Here is a 14,333-nt window from a genome sequence, read left to right on the forward strand (position 1 = left end):
AAAAGCCTTACTATATACATGGTCGTTTTTTATAACAAAAAAAGCCTTACTATATACATGGACATTTTTTATAACAAAAAAAAAGCCTTACAATACATGGTCGTTTTTTTATCAGGAAAAAAAACCTTACCATACATAGTCGTTTTTTTTTTTTTAATGAAAAAAAACCTTACTATACATGTTCTTTTTTTTTAAGGAAAAAAAAAGCCTTGCTATATACATGGTCGTTTTTTAAAAGGAAAAAAAGCCTTACCATTCATAGTCTTTTTTTTGGTGTAAAAAAAAAAAAATTTTTATAAGGAAAAAAAAGCCTTACTATGCATGGTCGTTTTTTATAACAAAAAAAGCCTTACTATATACATGGTCGTTTTTTTATAACAAAAAAGCCTAACAATACATGGTCGTTTTTTTATCAGGAAAAAAAACCTTACCATGCATAGTCGTTTTTTTGATGAAAAAAAGACTTAGTATACATGGCCTTTTTTTTTTGTTTTTGTTTTTTGTAAGGATAAAAAGCCTTATTATACAATGTCGATTTTTATGACAAAAAAAGCCTTACTATACATGGTTGTTTATTGTGGGGAAAAAAGCCTTTTTTTTGTAAGGAAAAAAAGCCTTATTATACAATGTCTATTTTTATAACAAAAAAGCCTTACTATACATGGTTGTTTATTGTGGGGAAAAAAAGCCTTACTATACTTGATTGTTTTTTGAGGGGAAAAGCCTTACTATACAAGGTAGTTTTTTTGGGGGGGGGGGGGGGGGGCTTACTATACATGGTCGTTTTTTATAAGGAAAAAAAAGGCCTTATTATACATGGTCGTTTTTTTTTTTTTTTTTTAAGAAAAACATTTTATGGGGGGAAAAAAGCCACAAAAAATAAATGGTCGTTTTATAAGAAAACGCCTGAGTATACATGGTTGTTTTTTTTTGGTTGTTGTTGTTTTTTTGTTTTTTTTTAAATAAAAAGCCTTCGTATACATGGTTGTTTTTTGGGGTTGGGGAAGCCTTTCTATACATTGTCATTTTTTATACGAAAAGAAAGCCTTGCCTGCGGGCGCCACACGAGATTGAACAATTTTTTTCTTTTATTTTAAATTAAAATGATGAGGAGACAAAGGTGAACAATCAACAATACAAACCAAAAATAAAATAAAACAAACCCAAATATCCCAGGGGGTACAAATATTCTAAAAATTGTCTATCAAAGAACAAAAAAAAACAAAAAACAATGAATAATGCTGTCATTCAATTATTTAAAAAAAAAGTTTGTTATTACAAATATTGAGTGTTTTTCCGCTTTCAGATTGTTTAATTTTTCTAACAGATTTATGTAGCACACAGTGTCGTTATGAAAGTGAGAAAAAGAAGGTAACAGCTTGCTAAATTTACATTTGTGAAGGTAGAATTTCGATAACAAAATGAGTACATTAATCATAAAAAACATTCTCATTCTTGAATTTTTTTATATACAAAAAAAAAATGTACTTTTCCCATTTGAGTTGAAAGTGCACGCGATTCCAGATGAGGAATTCGTTCCAATTTATTGGAGAAAGCAGGTCCAAAAAAAAAAGGTGTTGAACTGTTTCTGGATGTTTTCCACAGAAATGTCCCGCTTTTTCATGTAGTGGACTGGATAGTCGAGACTGGACGAGAAAAGCGAACTCACGCTTCAATGACGATGTAATTGACGCCGCCGTAAAATGAAGGAATCGACGACGTCATACAGGTTTGATGGACTGAGAGTAGCAAAATTGAATGATCATTGCAGCGGTTCTTCCCAACTTTTATTGTGAAATGCCGAGCGGAAGTTGTGCGGGCTTGACCGCAGGGCGGCTTGACGCTCGTCAGGTCGACGTCGCTGCCGTGGAAACGCCACACGAGCAGCCGAGCGGCAGTCGCGCCGTCCGTTCGCGCATCCATCCTTCCCTTTGCGCCCCGAAACATGGCCGCCGCCCAATGAGAGGAGGAATCGCGTGAAGGTTCAAGAAGAAAGAAAGCAGTCGCAGCAGCCAGGTAAGGCTCGAGCACACGCGCGCAGGAGAGGCCCCTCGATTCATCCGCAAAGCCCCCGACAATCACAACCTCACCCCCCCACAATGGTGCGTTTGCACCGTGACCGACGTCGACGCCCCCCCGCCCCTTTCATCACGACCACCTACGCGTGCTCGCTTGCGGGATGGCGTCCTAACAGATCACGTGAGCAAGGCGTCCGTGGACGTGCGTCTAGATGCCTCGGAGCAAGGCACCAGCATCTCCTATCTTCCTCCGCCCTGGTCCCTCGGGTTGCCATGGTAACCGTGAACGTGCTCCAGTGCGTCAGCCATGTTGAGAGCGGCCTCCACGCGCTTCAGCCTTGTCATTTCGAGGCTCGTTCCTGTGAAAGAATGGCATTTTGCAGGGATTGCTTTGGTGCTTATGTAAGCAAACGGTGGCAAGCGGGGGCTGCAAGATGGCACGGGCGCTCGCTGGTGCCAACTTGAGGTGGGAAACCAAGACGCAGCTTCATGGATTTCATCGGTCTCGCTGAGGTGTCTCACCAAGGGCGTAGTTTTGCATAGAGACGATCGGGACACAACACTACCAACTTTTCAAGATGCTCAAATTGTCCCCACCAACTTTTAAGCAACTTATTTGCATTCTATAATGAACTCCGTTACATACAGTGGGGCAAATAAGTATTTAGTCAACCACAAATTGTGCAAGTTCTCCCACTTGAGAGAGCCCTGTAATTGTCAACATGGGTAAACCTCAACCATGAGAGACAAAATGTGGAACAAAAACCCAGAAAATCACATTGTTTGATTTTTAAAGAATTTATTTGCAAATCATGGTGGAAAATAATTATTTGGTCAATATCAAAAGTTCATCTCAATACTTTGTTATGTACCCTTTGTTGGGAATAACGGAGGCCAAACGTTTTCTGTAACAAGCTTTTCACACACTGTTGCTGGTATTTTGGCCCATTCCTCCATGCAGATCCCTTCTAGAGCCGTGATGTTTTGGGGCTGTCGTTGCGCAACACGGACTTTCAACTCCCTCCACCGATTTTCTATGGGGTTGAGATCTGGAGACTGGCTAGGCCACTCTAGGACATTGAAATGCTTCTGACAAAGCCACTCCTTTGTTGCCCTGGCTGTGTGTTTGAGATCATTGTCATGCTGAAAGACCCAGCCACGTCTCATCTTCGATGCCCTTGCTGATGGAAGGAGATTTTCACTCAAAATCTCTCGATACATGGCCCCGTACATTCTTTCCTTTACACGGATCAGTCGTCCTGGTCCCTTTGCAGAAAAACAGCCCCAAAGCATGATGTTTCCACTCCCATGCTTCACAGTGGGTATGGTGTTCTTCAGATGCAATTCAGTATTCTTTCACGTCCAAACACGAGAACCTGTGTTTCTACCAAAATGTTCTATTTTGGTTTCATCTGACCATAACACATTCTCCCAGTCCTCTTCTGTGTCGTCCAAATGCTCTCTAGCAAACCGCAGACGGGCCTGGACGTGTCCTTTCTTCAGCAAGGGGACACGTCTGGCAGTGCAGAATTTGTTGCCTTTGTTACTTTGGCGCCAGCTCTCTGTAGGTCATTCACTAGGTCCCCCCGTGTGGTTCTGGGATTTTTGCTCACCGTTCTTGTTATCATTTTGCCACCACGGGGTGAGATCTTGCATGGAGCCCCAGATCGAGGGAGATTATTAGTGGTCTTGTATGTCTTCCATTTTCAAATAATTGCTCCCACAGTTGATTTCTTTACACCAAGCGTTTTACCTATTGCAGATTCAGTCTTCCCAGCCTGGTGCAGGTCTACAATTTTGTCTCTGGTGTCCTTCGACAGCTCTTTGGTCTTGGCCATAGTGGAGTTTGGAGTGTGACTGACTGAGGTTGTGGACAGTTGTCTTTTATACCGATTATGAGTTAAAACAGGTGACATTAATACAGGTAACGAGTGAAGCCTCGTTAGACCTCGTTAGAAGAAATTAGACCTCTTTGACAGCCAGAAATCTTGCTTGTTTGTAGGTGACCGAATACTTATTTTCCACTCTAATTTGGAAATAAATTCTTTAAAAATCAAACTGTCAGGTAAACCGGGCAGGCAGGTGGTGTGTAAGCCCAAATGCAGGGAAAGGGAGGCGAGGCAGATAGATGGTGCAAAAATGATTTAATTCAAGCCAACAAAAACAAAGTACAAAACAAAGGCTGTGGTGATCCAAAAACTTAACAAAAGTCAGGCTAACTAATAAACTTACTTTCCAAGCATGACAAGGAACTGGGGAAAAACGTTGACATGAACGTGGAGATTGACATTGACAATGACGCAACAAGGAGTGAAAAGAAACTGGGTACTTATGTACACACATGCAGACAAGGGGTAACAAGACAACGAGGAACAGCTGGGTAATACAGGAGGACTCAGTAGGAGCAGGCACAACAGGTGAAATCAATGGGTAATCACAGGGACAAGTCACACTAGGAAAATACCAACACAAAACAATGTGATTTTCTGTTTTTTTTCCCCATATTCTGTCTCTCATGATTGAGGTTTACCCATGTTGACAATTACAGGCCTCTCTAATCTTTTCAAGTAGGAGAACTTGCACAATTGGTGGTTGACTAAATAGTTATTTGCCCCACTGTAAATACAACATGCCGCATCCTCTCCCCCCTTCGAAGAGGAGGAATATTCGAGTTTTTTTTCTGCCAGCAGCGGCCACTGTAGGTATTGTAAAAAGTCAATGTTGTGGAGGTGGGGAACACACCACTAATTTTGCTACTAAAAGTCCGACCAGCATCAGAGTTTGCATAACATTAATCTGTGTGAATTTCGAGTAGGAAGCTGCTTTGAGAGAAATATCCTCCTTTATGTGTTTTCTACTGTTAACGTTAATTAAACTAAGAAATGTAGTGAGCTAAGGTTTATCCCCTTCTCCCCAAATTTTCATTATTTTAACCCTCAAAACAAGACGGAGAAAATTATTCGACTAGATTTAAGAAAAAATGATCAGATTAAGACATTATACATTTACAGTGTGAATGTTAGTATAAATCAATACAGATTTATTTTGCATTGATAATTTAGCCTATCAATTAATTAGATTCATATTGGTAAGAAATTTAGCCCTGACACCCATTCACCCAATCTCTTTGGTCTTATTCATGTCCCGTTCCCACCAAAAAGTGTAGATGCAGGTTAGGCTTTTATTTTGTCCCTACCAATACCTACGCCCTAGTGTCTCACGTCCCGTTTTGGGCAAACTCGCTGTGACCCCCGCTCCGGGCGGGCCCCCCGAACGTTTTTCTGCCGGATGACTTGACGCAGCCACGCTGAGACCGACACATTCAATTGTGAGGGGCTGGATGGGGGCGGGGGGCAGAGCACAATGCCTGATTTGCCTGACCTGTTTACCGAGAGACAAACGGAACGTGACTGACTGCTCTCACTTGAGTCTCGTTCGCTTGTCAACTCGGACGATGGGCTGACGGGAGGAACGCGGTTGCCGCGATGATGGGATCGCGTAACTTCTCGTTGAATCGGTCGGATCAAGGGCGTAGGTTTGCATAGGGACGGTAAGGACAAAACTTCTCAGGATGCTGAAATTGTCCCCACCACCATTATTAAGTGAATTTTTTTCATTATGGTCAGACTTTCATGTACCTCTTTTCACTTGCTGAATGTGCCGGTCCAATTTTTCCTCCTAAACCCACATTTAATTGGCTAATGACCTGGACCACCCCCACCCACACATTAGATATTAAAGATATTAGTTTTTTTATCAGCCAATAGCAGCCACTGTAAGAAATGTAAAAATATGTCAATGTTGTGGAAGTGGGGAAATTTTTGGGGAATAATTTTGCTACTGAAAGTCTGACCTGCATCAGGTTTGGCATAACATTAAACTGTGTGAACTTGCCAACTTGCAAAACTCGAGTGGGTTGCTGCTCAAAGAGTCCTAATAAATTAAATTGTGAGAAATGTAGTGAACCGAGTTTTACCCCTTTTTCCCCAATTTTACTTTTAATTTTATTAATGTGGTCGTAAAACACCCTACAGGAGCTTTATTTATTCATTGATTTATTTATTTTCAAGTTTGGTTGTGCTTGTGGAAAAAAGCTGTAGTTTACCTGGAAAATAGCACAATTTTTAATTTTTTTGTTATTTCCTGACAAAGAAGATTTTCAGTTATATTTAATTTCTTTATTTAGACAATGTTGAGTACTAAAGTATTAAAGATATTAGATATATTAGATTTTTTTTTTCAGCTAACAGCAGCCACTGTAAGAAATGTAAAAATATGTCAATGTTGTGGAAGTGGGGAACACACCACTAATTTTGCTTCTAAAAGTCTGACCTGCAACCGGTTTGGCATAACATTAAACTGTGTGAACTTGCTAACCTGCAAAACTCGAGTAGGTCGCTGCTTAAAGTGTCCTAATTAATTAAATTGTGAGAAATGTAGTGAACCGAGTTTTACCCCTTTCTCCCCAATTTTACTTTAAATTTTATTTATGTGGTCTTAAAGCACCCCACAGGAGCTTTATTTTATCTTATTCTATTTTTTTGTTGGTTTGTGCTTGTGGAAAAAAGCAGTTTACCTGGAAAACGGCACAAATTTTATTTTTTTGTTATTTCCTGACAAAGAAGATTTTCAGTTATATTTAATTTCTTTATTTAGACAGTGTTGAGTATGAAAGTATTAAAGATATTAGATATATATTACATTTTTTTTCACCCAACAGCAGCCACTGTAAGAAATGTAAAAATATGTCAATGCTGTGGAAGTGGGGAACACACCACTAATTTTGCTACTGAAAGTCTGACCTGCATCAAGTTTGGCATAACATTAAACTGTGTGAACTTGCTAACCTGCAAAACTCGAGTAGGTCGCTGCTTAAAGAGTACTAACTAATTAAACTGTGAGAAATGTAGTGAACCGAGTTTTACCCCTTTCTCCCCAATTTTACTTTAAATTTTATTTATGTGGTCTTAAAGCACCCCATAGGGGCTTTTTTTTTTTTTTTTTTTGGTTTGTGTTTGTGGAAAAAAGCAGTAGTTTACCTGGAAAACGGCTCAATTTTTTTTTTTCCTGACAAAGAAGATTTTCAGTTATATTTAATTTCTTTATTTAGACAATGTTGAGTATTAAGGTATTAAAGATATTAGAGGTATTAGTTTTTTTTTTCAGCCAACAGCAGCCACTGTAAGAAATGTAAAAATATGTCAATGTTGTGGAAGTGGGGAACACACCACAAATTTTGCTACTTTTTAATTTTGCTAATTTTGCTAACCTGCAAAACTCGAGTAGGTCGCTGCTTAAAGAGTCCTCCTTTACAGTCCCTGACAAAAGTCTTGTCGCTTTTGTAGAAGCAATTGCTGATAACCTGACTTTTAATTATGCAATTGGTTTCAGAAAAGGCTCATATTAAAAGCTAAGACCCTCCCAAATGACGCTGAATGTACAAAAATATATTTGTTTCACTGAAAAAAGATTTATCAATGAATGAAGACATTAAGGTCAAATTTTGGCAAGACAAAAGTTTTGTCACCTACAGAAAGTAGTGTGAAAATTGAACAAAAAACGTACTTCAAATACAAAAATATTATATTATAAATTCTGCAGCAGGATGGTGCTCAATCGCATACTTCAATCTCTACCTCAAAGTTCCTTAAGGCAAAGAAGATCAAGTTCCCCCAGCCCAGTCACCAGACATTAACAGGATGAAAGAGGAAGCATAGAAGACGAAACCCAAGAACGTTGATGAACTCTGGGAGGCATGCAAGACTGCTTTCTTTGATGTTCCTGATGACTTCATCAATAAATTGTATGAATCCTTGCCGAACCGCATGGATGCAGTCCTTCAAGCCCATGGAAGTCATACAAAATATTAAATTTGGATCTCACAGCACCACAGTTTTTGTATTTGAAGTACATTTTTTGTTCAATTTTCACACTACTTTCTGTAGGCGACAAAACTTTTGTCTTGCCAAAATTTGACCTTTATGTCTTCAATAAATGATAAATATCTTTCAGTGAAACAAATATATTTTTGTACATTCAACATCATTTGGGAGGGTCTTTGCTTTCATATGAGCCATTTCTGAAACCAATTGAATAATTAAAAGTCAGGTTATTAGCCATTGTTTCAACAAAATGGATAAGCGACAAGACTTTAGGTAGGGACAGTATTTTGCACTGATCATTAAGAATGTCCTATCCCCAGCAAAAAGTGTACATGCAGGTTATTTATGCCATATCGTCCCTACCAATATTGAGACCAAACCTATGCCCTTGGGTCGGATCCATCTTTTTGTGTGTTTTTGTCACTCAGCATGCCGCTGGTGAAGAGAACCATCGAGCCCAGGCACCTGTGCCGCGGGGCGCTGCCGCATGGCGTGACCAGCGAGCTGGAGTGCGTCACCAACAGCACGTTGGCCGCCATCATAAAGCAGCTTGGAGGCCTCAGTGAGTACACGCCGAAGAAACAGTCCTTTTTGGCTTTTTGACTTGACGCGTTCTAACCGCAGGTCGTCACGCCGAGGACATTTTCGGCGAGCTGTTCAACGAAGCCAACAGCTTCTACGTGAGGATGAGCGGCCTCCAAGAACGTGTGGACCAGCTGGCCGTCAAAGTAACTCAGCTGGACTCCACGGTGGAGGAAGGTAGGTGAAGATTTCGTTGTCTCTTTTTGGGACTCGCGGCTAACCTGCAGTGAACTCCGCCACTTTCCGGAATACTTGAAAAGCTCCTTAAGACTGCAAACAAACCTCAAGTGGCTCGAAAGAGCAGATGTCACATCGCTAGGGTTAATCTGAATGTGTGCGCGTGCGACCATCTGGCATTGCCTGGAAAGCGACCACGCCGTGTTAAAACTCTTTAGGCACGTGGCCCGTCTTCGGCCAATCCGGTCAGTGAGCTTTTCTTCCACAGTGTCGCTGCAGGACATCAACATGAGGAAGGCCTTCAAGAGCAGTACCGTGCAAGACCAGCAGGTGGTGTCCAGGACGTCGGTGCCCAACCCGGTGGTGGAGATGTACCATCGCTGCGACAAACCTCCTCCGCTTAACATCCTTAGCCCCTACAGGTGCCAATCATTACCCATCCGCCGCCGCGTCCGTCGCTCTTGTCCTAACCTCAACCTTCAACAGGGATGACAAAAAGGACGCGCTCAAATTCTACACGGACTCGTCCTACTTCTTCAACCTGTGGAAGGAAAAGATGCTGCAGGCCACGGAGGACAAGCGCAAGGAGAAGCGACGGCAGAAGGTATGCGTGGCTCCAGAGTGCCGCCGGATCGTCGGCCTTTCTTTGCGCTTTCCTCTCATCCGGTTTCCGCGACAGCCAGACGACTCCTCGTCTTCTATTGGACTTTTTCCCAATTCCTGACTGGCGTCTGCTGTGCGCGTTTGCTGAGCTTTGTGGCGATTTCATTTTGTCTCCGCCTGCATTTCACCTTTTCCACAATCTGCAGCGCAACCCGACCTCGCCCTGCTGACCTACCTCCTTTCCCCTACTCCCTCTCCCTGGCTCTGTTTCCCAGTCTAACGTGGAAGCTTGTCTCTCCCGTCTTTCCGTAGGGCTGTCCGGCCCATCCCGACAAGCCCCACTCCAGACAGGCCCCACCCAGGAGCCCCCTGTCCATCTCTGTAAGACAACCCCGAACCCTGACCTTTCCCTCCACCCCGCGCACACACACACGTCACTGAGGATGTATGCTTCGAACACCCACGCAGTCATCATGCTTGTTATGCGTTGCTTTGCATTGTGTTCGTTCGCGTCACTTACTGAAAAGTCACCTGTTGCAGACCTGGAAACAGGCCCGCATATTAAGGCATTGTCTTTGTCTACCAGGAGCAACAGAGGCAGGTGGACGAGCCGGGCCGTGAAGTCAAGAAGGTCAGTAAAAGGTCGCCCCTCGAACCTCCGTGTTTTCGTATGAAACTCTCTACGGTTCTCTCCCCAAGGTGCGTAAGGCTCGCAACCGACGTCAGGAGTGGAACGTGCTAGCTTACGACAAGGAGTTCCGACCCGACGCCAGACTCACGCCCTCACCTTACCACGGCATGTCACCCGAGGGGTCCTTGTCACCCGACAGCAGGTACCCAGCTCAGAAGGGCTTTTTGTATACAGTGGGGCAAATAATTATTTAGTCAATCAAGTGCAAGTTCTTCCACTTGAATATATTAGAGAGGCCTGTAATTGTACTTTGAACCTGTAAACAGACTTTGAACTCCCCCTACAGATTTTCTATGGGGTTGAAATCTGGAGACTGGCTAGGCCACTCCAGGACCTTGAAATGCTTCTTACATTTGTTGCCCTGGCTGTGTGTTTGGGATCATTGTCATGCTGAGAGACCCAGCCACGTCTCATCTTCAATGCCCTTGCTGATGGAAGGAGATTTTCACTCAAAATGTCGAGATACATGGCCCCATTCATTATTTTCTTTACACAGATCAGTCGTCCTGTTCCCTTTGCAGAAAAACAGACCCAAAAGCATGATGTTTCCACCCGCATGCTTCACAGTGGGTATGGTGTTCTTCGGATGCAATTCAGTAGTCTTTCTCCTCCAAACACAAGAACCTGTGTTTCTACCAAAAAGTTCTATTTTGGTTTCATCTGACCATTACACATTCTCCCAGTCGTCTTCTGGATCATCCAAATGCTCTCTAGCGAACCGCAGACGGGCCTGGACGTGTACTGGCTTCAGCAGGGGGACACGTCTGGCAGTGCAGGATTGGAGTCCCTGGCGGCGCATTGTGTTACTGATAGTAGTCTTTGTTACTGCGGTCCCAGCTCTCTGTAGGTCATTCACTAGGTCCCCCCGTGTGGTTCTGGGATTTTTGCTCACCGTTCTTGTCATCATTTTGACGCCACGAGGTGAAATCTTGCATGGAGCCCCAGATCGAGGGAGATTATCAGTGGTCTTGTATGTCTTCCATTTTCTAATAATTGCTCCCACGGTTGATTTCTTTACACCAAGCGTTTTACCTATTGCAGATTCAGTCTTCCCAGCCTGGTGCAGGTCTACAATTTTGTCTCTGGTGTCCTTCGACAGCTCTTTGGGCTTGGCCATAGTGGAGTTTGGAGTGTGACTGACTAAGGTTGTGGACAGGTGTCTTTTATACCGATAATGAGTTAAAACAGGTGCCATTAATACAGGTAACAAGTGGAGCCTTTGTTAGAAGACAGCCAGAAATCTTGCTTGTTTGTAAGTGACCAAATACTTATTTTCCACTCTAATTTGGAAATAAATTCAAAATCAAACAATGTGATTTTCTGTTTTTTTTCCCCCACATTCTGTCTCTCATGGTTGAGGTTTACCCATGTTGACAATTACAAGCCTCTCTAATCTTTTCAAGTAGGAGGACTTGCACAATTGGTGGTTGACTAAATACTTATTTGCTCCTCTATCTGTGCTTCTTAATGCACGCCCCTCTCCGTCAGGTCGGCCGCGTCCGACTCCTACCCCGCCAGTCCCAACCACCCTTCGAGCCAGGTCTCTGCCTCGGACCACCACCGCGCCAGGGACCACCCGGGTTCGGCGGCACAGACCCAGTCGCTGGATCGGGGATTGAGGCCTGCAAACCCGCCGGCAGGAGGTGTTGCGGCAGCTGCCGGCGGGCGCCATGCCGCCTCCCTAGGCCGGACCCCGTCGACACAGGCCAACCCAGCTGCTGGGGATCTGACGGTCAACGGGCCCAGGCAGCCGCCGCTTAAGGATTACCGCGCCGGACACGGGTAACGTCCCCTCGTCGCTCAGAGCTGCATTCCAGATTATGACCTCATACCTTTTTCCCCCCAGCGGAGGCCAACCCTCCACCATTCCAGAGTACTACATCCCACCTGCGCCGCCCCCTCCCCCACCGACCATCCCATCGGCGCAAACCGCCTTCGATCAGACCCCGGGCCCGCCCTCTGGCGCCGCGTCCGCTGTGCCCCCCTCTTCCTCCGCCCTATCCCGTCCTTACTCCCCCTCCCCTCCTCCGCCCCCGGTCAACTACGTCCCCTCTCCCGCCCACCCCCCTTCCGGGGTGCCGCCGGCTGCACCGCCTCCTCCCCCGCCTGGGGGTCCGGCGACTCACCGGGCACACCCCTCTCCGACGCGCGCCGGCGCTGGCCAGGCGGCAACGGACGGCGCTCCCCCTGCCAGGAAGGGGGCAGTGCTGGGCATGATCCCCATGAGCGACGCCCGCTCCGACCTGCTCGCCGCCATACGTCGAGGTGCGCAGTCATCTCAAAAAAGCCACTGGATTTGACTTTTTGCATACAGTAACACCTGACTCTTCTACTGCAGGCATCCAGCTGAGGAAGGTGCAGGAACAGCGGGAACAGGAAGCCAAGCGCGAGCCGGTGGGCAACGACGTGGCCACCATCTTGTCTCGACGCATCGCCGTGGAATACAGCGAGTCGGACGACGACTCCGAGCTGGATGAAAACGAGTGGTCTGACTAAAACGCGTCGACCCTTTTTGGAAGAAAAGCACTGCTTGTGTTTTCAATGAAAAATAGTGATGACGTGTGGCTAAAACAAACAAAAATAGTGCTTTTCTTTCAAAATAATACAACCGTTGTTTTTTTGTTACCCCAGACTTCCGGATGGTCGTTGTGAAGTAGATAACAATTTCATGGAAATCACAAAATTATCAGAGTAACACCGAATGTTTCAGCACCAACCAAACAAATTGTCGATTCTCGCCTAATTGACAATTGTACTGTTTGTGTCTATCGGTATAATCATATCGGATGAATCCGGATCATCGCTCACTTTAAGGTGTGTTTATTGACATCGAAGCTGGCCGCTTCTTAACTTGAGTGACCTCTAGTGGTGAGAGTGTAAAATACGTTTTCAAACATGAGCAATTGTACAGTGGCTTTGTTTTATCGTTTGTTGTCATACTTTTGTCGTCAGAAAAGTGACCGAATCGGAATACGACGCGCTGAAGGTAGGCTTTGCTGGCTAGCGTCGCGAACGAGTCTCCTTTATTCGCAATTCGCGAAGTTTTGAAGGATTGTGGCCCACACTAAATAAATCCATGTGCAATTGTAGTATAACGGCGTTAGCACTGGGCTTGACTGTTTTGTTGCTGTGAGACATCTCATTTACGCGACTATTTTGTACTTGATTGAGGTGAAACATTGTGCTTTTAAAAAACAGTCCTGCCATTTAGGCAGCAGGGCCGAGAACGAAAAGTGGAATTTGGTATGTGGCAAAATATATTTTGCCATGTGGCAAAATTGATTTTGGTATGTGGCATTTTTTTGCCATGTGGCAAAATGTGTTTTGGCATGTGGCATTTTTTTGCCATGTGGCAAAATGGATTTTGCCATGTAGCATTTTTTTGGTATGTTGCAAAATGGATTTTGGCTTGTGGCATTTTTTTTTGTATGCGGCAAAATTGATTTTGCCATGTGACATTTTTTTGCCATGTGGCAAAATATATTTTGGCGTGTGGCATTTTTTGGCCATGTGACAAAATGTATTTTGGCATGCGGCATTTTTTACATGGCAAAATGGATTTTGGCTTGAGGCATTTTTTGCCACGTGGCATTTTTTTTTGGTATGTGGCAAAATTGATTTTGCCATGTGGCATTTTTTTGCCATGTGACAAAATGTATTTTGGTATGTGGTATTTTTTTGGCATGTGGCATTTTTTTCTGTATATGGCAAAATGGATTTTGGCATGTGGCATTTTTTGCTACATGCCAAATGCATATGGCATTTTCTTGGTATGTGGCAAAATGGATTTTGGCATGTGTCATTTTTTTTTCATGTGGCTTTTTTTTTTTTTTGGTATGTGGCAAAATTGATTTTGCCATGTGGCATTTTTTTTTTGCCTTGTGGCAAAATGTATTTTGGCATGTGGCGGTTTTTTGCCATTTGGCAAAATGTATTTTGTCATGTGGCGTTTTTTTTTGGTATGTGTGCCTGTGGAATTTTTTTTTGCCATGTGGCAAAATGTATTTTGGCATATGGCATTTTTTTTGCCCTGCGGCATTTTTTGGGGGGGTATGTAGCATTTTTTTTGCCATGTGGCAAAATGTATTTTGCCATGTGGCAAAATGTTTTTTTGTTTTGTTTTTTTGCCATGTGGCATTTTTTGGTATGTGGCAAAATTGATTTTGCCATGTGGAATTTTATCGCCTTGTGACAAGATGTATTTTGGCATGTGACATTTTTTGCCATGTGGCAAAATGGATTTTGGTATGCGGCTTTTTTTTTTTTTTTGGTACGTGGCCAAATTGATTTTGCCAAGTGGTATTTCTTTTGCCATGTGGCAAAATGTATTTTGGCATATGGCTTTTTTTTTGGGCCATGCAAATCTTTTTGCCATGTGGC

General features: G+C 43.6%; 1 protein-coding gene across 3 annotated transcripts; it reads left to right on the top strand.

Annotated features, from left to right (window-relative positions):
- Nucleotides 1–1,812: 1,812 nt before the first annotated feature.
- On the top strand, nucleotides 1,813–13,857 carry LOC130929275 (actin-binding protein WASF3-like). Of its 3 annotated transcripts, none has more exons than XM_057856352.1 (11): nucleotides 1,813–2,016; nucleotides 8,329–8,462; nucleotides 8,525–8,659; nucleotides 8,928–9,081; nucleotides 9,146–9,263; nucleotides 9,575–9,643; nucleotides 9,849–9,893; nucleotides 9,962–10,095; nucleotides 11,442–11,735; nucleotides 11,800–12,218; nucleotides 12,292–13,857. In XM_057856352.1, exons 2-11 carry the CDS (start codon nucleotides 8,330–8,332, stop codon nucleotides 12,447–12,449), a joined length of 1,659 nt encoding a protein of 552 aa, XP_057712335.1. In that variant the 5' UTR covers nucleotides 1,813–2,016; nucleotide 8,329; the 3' UTR covers nucleotides 12,450–13,857. The 3 variants fall into 3 exon arrangements, with proteins under 3 accessions (XP_057712335.1, XP_057712337.1, XP_057712336.1); XM_057856353.1 differs by lacking the exon at nucleotides 1,813–2,016 and adding an exon at nucleotides 2,088–5,568; XM_057856354.1 differs by lacking the exon at nucleotides 9,575–9,643.
- The last annotated feature ends 476 nt before the right edge of the window (nucleotides 13,858–14,333 follow it).

The sequence above is a fragment of the Corythoichthys intestinalis genome, chromosome 13 (genome assembly GCF_030265065.1).
Source record: "Corythoichthys intestinalis isolate RoL2023-P3 chromosome 13, ASM3026506v1, whole genome shotgun sequence".
Lineage (NCBI taxonomy): Eukaryota > Metazoa > Chordata > Actinopteri > Syngnathiformes > Syngnathidae > Corythoichthys > Corythoichthys intestinalis.